Below are 3,743 nucleotides of genomic sequence, written 5' to 3' on the forward strand. Positions count from 1 at the left end.
TGGTGCGAAGGACCTGGTGGCAGCTGGGCATTGGTAAGACGGAGGCCAAAAGCCACGTGGCAGCAGAGGCGGTGGGGACGGGAAGCCTTCTGTATGGCCTGGAGGAGTAGCATCCAGCGGACCTGCAGAATTAGGGCCCGGCCGTTGCTTAAAAGCGTCAAAACGGCCGGGGAAAGGCAGGCAGATGGGATCAAATGAAGGAGGCTGCCCACATGCGTGCCAATGGGGCACAGAAGGAGAAGCCGCCTGAACCTGCTCGTCCGCTCCGGGCGGATCTCGGCAAGGCCGGCTTGGGAAGGGCCGGCTCGCCCCCACTGCCGGCGCATCTGCCTGCGGTGCCCGGGTGCGGGCAGCCGGAGCGCTCTCCGCTGAGCGCCGCTGGCGCGGGAGCTGTGCCAGGCCTGCGGCTTCGTGGGGTGAGTCCTGGGGTCCCGCCTCAGGGGCCGCTGAGGCGTGCATCCACGGCGAGAGGCGGGCGGCTCGCACCGGGCAGGAGCTGTAAGGGCCCTGGAGCCTGCGGGCTCCCTGCGTTTGAAAGCAGGCAGGCGAGTGACTGCCCGGCAGCCCGCGGGTCACCAACGTGCACCCTGGCCCGAGGATCCCGTGTGCAAGCACCGATGTGCCTGTGTCGCCGGGCTCTGAACTACCCGCAGTCACATGCCAGCGCAATAATGTGGGGCCCCTGCCCTCCCGTGCACCCCAACGTGACAACGCTGTGCCTCGGTTTCCCCTCCTGTGCAAGGGGGAGAAGGTTCCCGGGTCCCCGAGGGGCCGGGAGTTTCCTGGGGGAAGAAACCTGCTGAGCGCAGGCAGGAGGAATGTGAAGTGCTCTCCAGAGGGGCCCAGCTCCGGCCCCAGCCCTGCGGCGTGCCGCCACTTCCTCCTGCCCGAGCCAGCTGCACAACGGCTCTCCGAGGCACGAGGCTCAGCCCGAAGGGGGAGGCTGGCGGCCTTCCCACCCGGCCCCCGCGCCGTGCAGCGCCACGCACGTGCGCCCCAGGAGGTCTCCCGCGGCCACGCCAGCACCGTGGGGGGCAGCCGCGCCTCTCCTGCTCACAATGGGACCGGGCAATGTGTCCCGACACGAGTGCCAGCCCTCCGGGTTGCCCTGCTCCCTCCAGAGCGCCCAGGCCGCGCCCGGGCATGGCTGCACGGCCCCGGCGCTGAGCGTGGCAGCCGTGGGGTCTGCGTGGCAGCGGGCCCGGCTCCGCGCGTGGGGCTCGGCCCTGGCCGGGCGCTCCGGCGGGGAGGAGAAGCCGGGGCAGGAAGGGGGAAGCTGACTCAGCCCTTCTGGATTACGCAGGTCTCTGGTTTCAAGGTGAAGCTGCTGGGACAGCCTGGCGGGCACGTTCACGCTCCTGGGCTCCGGTTCCGGGTTGCCGTAAACCCCGGGCACGGCCGGGCTGGCGGAGAGCGTGGCTCGCCTGAGCTCTGGGGAGCATTGAGGTAAGGGCTCCCCCTTGCCTGGGGGGCAGGGACACGGGCAGCGCCAGGCTGGGTCAGCCCAATGCCCCCTTTCAGCAGCCTGGGAGAAACCCTGCAAGGGGCCGAGACCCAGCCCCACCCGGGACAAGGGCTAGGCTTTTGCATGGTGCCCTCTCCCCTCTGATGCCCCCGGGGGGATGCCCTCGTGGCCCACGGGGGTTCAGGGTGCAACAAACACTCGGGCTTTCTTGGCCCTTTCGCCCCAGTGCTTTGGGTGGGGGTTGGGCTCACCCCGTGCCCCCTCTCCGCAGGAGCGGGACGAGCCATGGCGCTGCTCACCCACCTCTTGGCCTGCGTCTTCGGCACCGGCTCCTGGGTCGCGGTCAACGGGCTGTGGGTGGAGCTGCCGCTGCTGGTGCCCGAGCTGCCCGAGCACTGGTACCTGCCCTCCTACATCACCGTGGTCATCCAGCTGGCCAATGTGGGGCCCCTGGCCGTCACCCTGCTGCACCGGCTCTGGCCCAGCGCGCTGCGCGAGGTGCCCGTGATCTACGCCGTGGTGGCCACGGGCGCGCTGGCCTGCCTGCTGCTGGCCTTCCTGTGGGGCTACACCACGCACGTAGCCGGAGCCCCCCACAGCACGGCCTTCCTCGTCCTCACCTTCTTCCTGGCGCTGGTGGACTGCACCTCCTCCGTCACCTTCCTGCCCTTCCTGGGCCGGCTGCAGCCCCGCTACGTGACCACCTTCTTCATGGGCGAGGGGCTCAGCGGGCTCCTCCCCGCCCTCATCGCCTTGGCCCAGGGCGCCGGTGTCACCCACTGTGCCAACGTCACCCGGGAGGCCAACGGGACCCAGGTCCTCCTGGAGACCCGCTATTCCCCCGCCCGCTTCTCCCCGCTGGTCTTCTTCCTCCTGATGACCGCCATGATGCTGGCCTGCCTGGCGTCCTTCTTCTTCCTCACGCGGCTGCCGGCAGTGCGGGCCGTGCCCCGGCAGAGCCTGTTCCCCAGCGACGTCACCCTCTGCTCCTTCCGCGGCTCCCCGGGGGACGGCGACGGGCTCGGCGGGCAGGACAAGCCAGGCAGCGCTGGCAAAGCGCCCGGCGAGGCCGCCGCGGGCACGGCCGCCTATTCCCAGGCCCGGCTCGCCGGCATCTACGCGCTCGTGGCCTGGGTGAACGCGCTGACCAACGGGATCCTGCCGTCCGTGCAGGCCTACTCCTGCCTGCCCTACGGCAACGCGGCCTACCACCTCTCGGCCACGCTCAGCGCCGTGGCCAACCCCCTGGCCTGCACCGTCGCCATGTTCCTGCCCGGCAGGTACGACCCCGGGCCCCGCTGCCCCGGTGCTGGGGCGACGCAGCGGGCACGGGCGTCCCCTGCCCAGTGCTGGGGGGCTGCTGGGTTCCTAGCTCCACACGCGGCGAGCAGAGCTGCGGCAGGCTGGCGGTGGGATTTACGCTGTTGGAGGGCTTAATGCAAACCTGCTTGCTTGCCCTGGGACGGGCGGGCCAGCATCTCCCCCCGTGGGGGGTCGTCGGGCCCAGACGCAGCCGGAGTCACCCTTGGCGTGTCTCCCACAGGTCTCTTGCCCTGCTCGGGGCCCTCTCGGTCGCTGGGACGGGATTCGGAGCCTACAACATGGCCATGGCGGTCATGAGCCCCTGCCCCCTCCTGCAGCGCTCGGCCTGGGGAGCTGCCCTCATCGTGAGTAGTTGTGGCAGCATCTCGTTCCCCGCCGCCTCCCCCCCGGGTGCCTCGTGCGTGCCCCCCAGTCTCCTATCCAGAGCCACAGGGGTGCCCCTTCTGTGCCCGCAGGTCGCGTGCTGGGTGCTTTTCACAGGCACCCTGTCCTACGTGAAGGTGATGACCGGGGTGATCCTGCGGGGCCGCAGCCACGCTGCCCTGGTGTGGTACGGGGCAACAGAGCAGCTGGGGTCCCTCCTCGGGGCGGTTCTCATGTTCCCCCTCGTGAACGTCTACAGCTTCTTCCGCTCCGCCGACTACTGCAGCCTGCAGTGCCCAGCCTGAGCAGGGCCCCCATCTCCTTGACCGGCGGTCCGTGGCACAGGGCAAAGAAGATGCCAAGGGACACCCCCCCCAGCCCGGAGCGCCCCTCGAGCGCCGGCTCCCCCGGAGCCCGGGGTGGTGCGGCTGCTTCCCCGGAGCGCAGGGAGCCCTCCCCGGGGCTGCACAGCCGGTGCGGGGCAGGGAAGAGCCGCCGGACCCCTGGTCCCCTCGTGCACTGCCGCCCGGCTGCACCAGATGGAGCCACAGGCTCGGCGAGAAGGCCCCGGTGGCTCCTAGCTGAGGCCGGG

The 3,743-nt window shown here is 70.6% G+C and overlaps 1 protein-coding gene across 1 annotated transcript; it reads left to right on the forward strand.

Annotated features, from left to right (window-relative positions):
* Positions 1-1,750: 1,750 nt before the first annotated feature.
* SLC52A3 (solute carrier family 52 member 3) lies at positions 1,751-3,483 on the forward strand. The gene is made up of 3 exons (XM_019539817.1): positions 1,751-2,745; positions 3,009-3,132; positions 3,244-3,483. Exons 1-3 carry the CDS (start codon positions 1,751-1,753, stop codon positions 3,454-3,456), a joined length of 1,332 nt encoding a protein of 443 aa, XP_019395362.1. The 3' UTR covers positions 3,457-3,483.
* Positions 3,484-3,743: the final 260 nt, after the last annotated feature.

This window comes from Crocodylus porosus, unplaced genomic scaffold (genome assembly GCF_001723895.1).
Source record: "Crocodylus porosus isolate Cpor-Errol unplaced genomic scaffold, CroPor_comp1, whole genome shotgun sequence".
Classification (NCBI taxonomy): Eukaryota; Metazoa; Chordata; order Crocodylia; family Crocodylidae; genus Crocodylus; species Crocodylus porosus.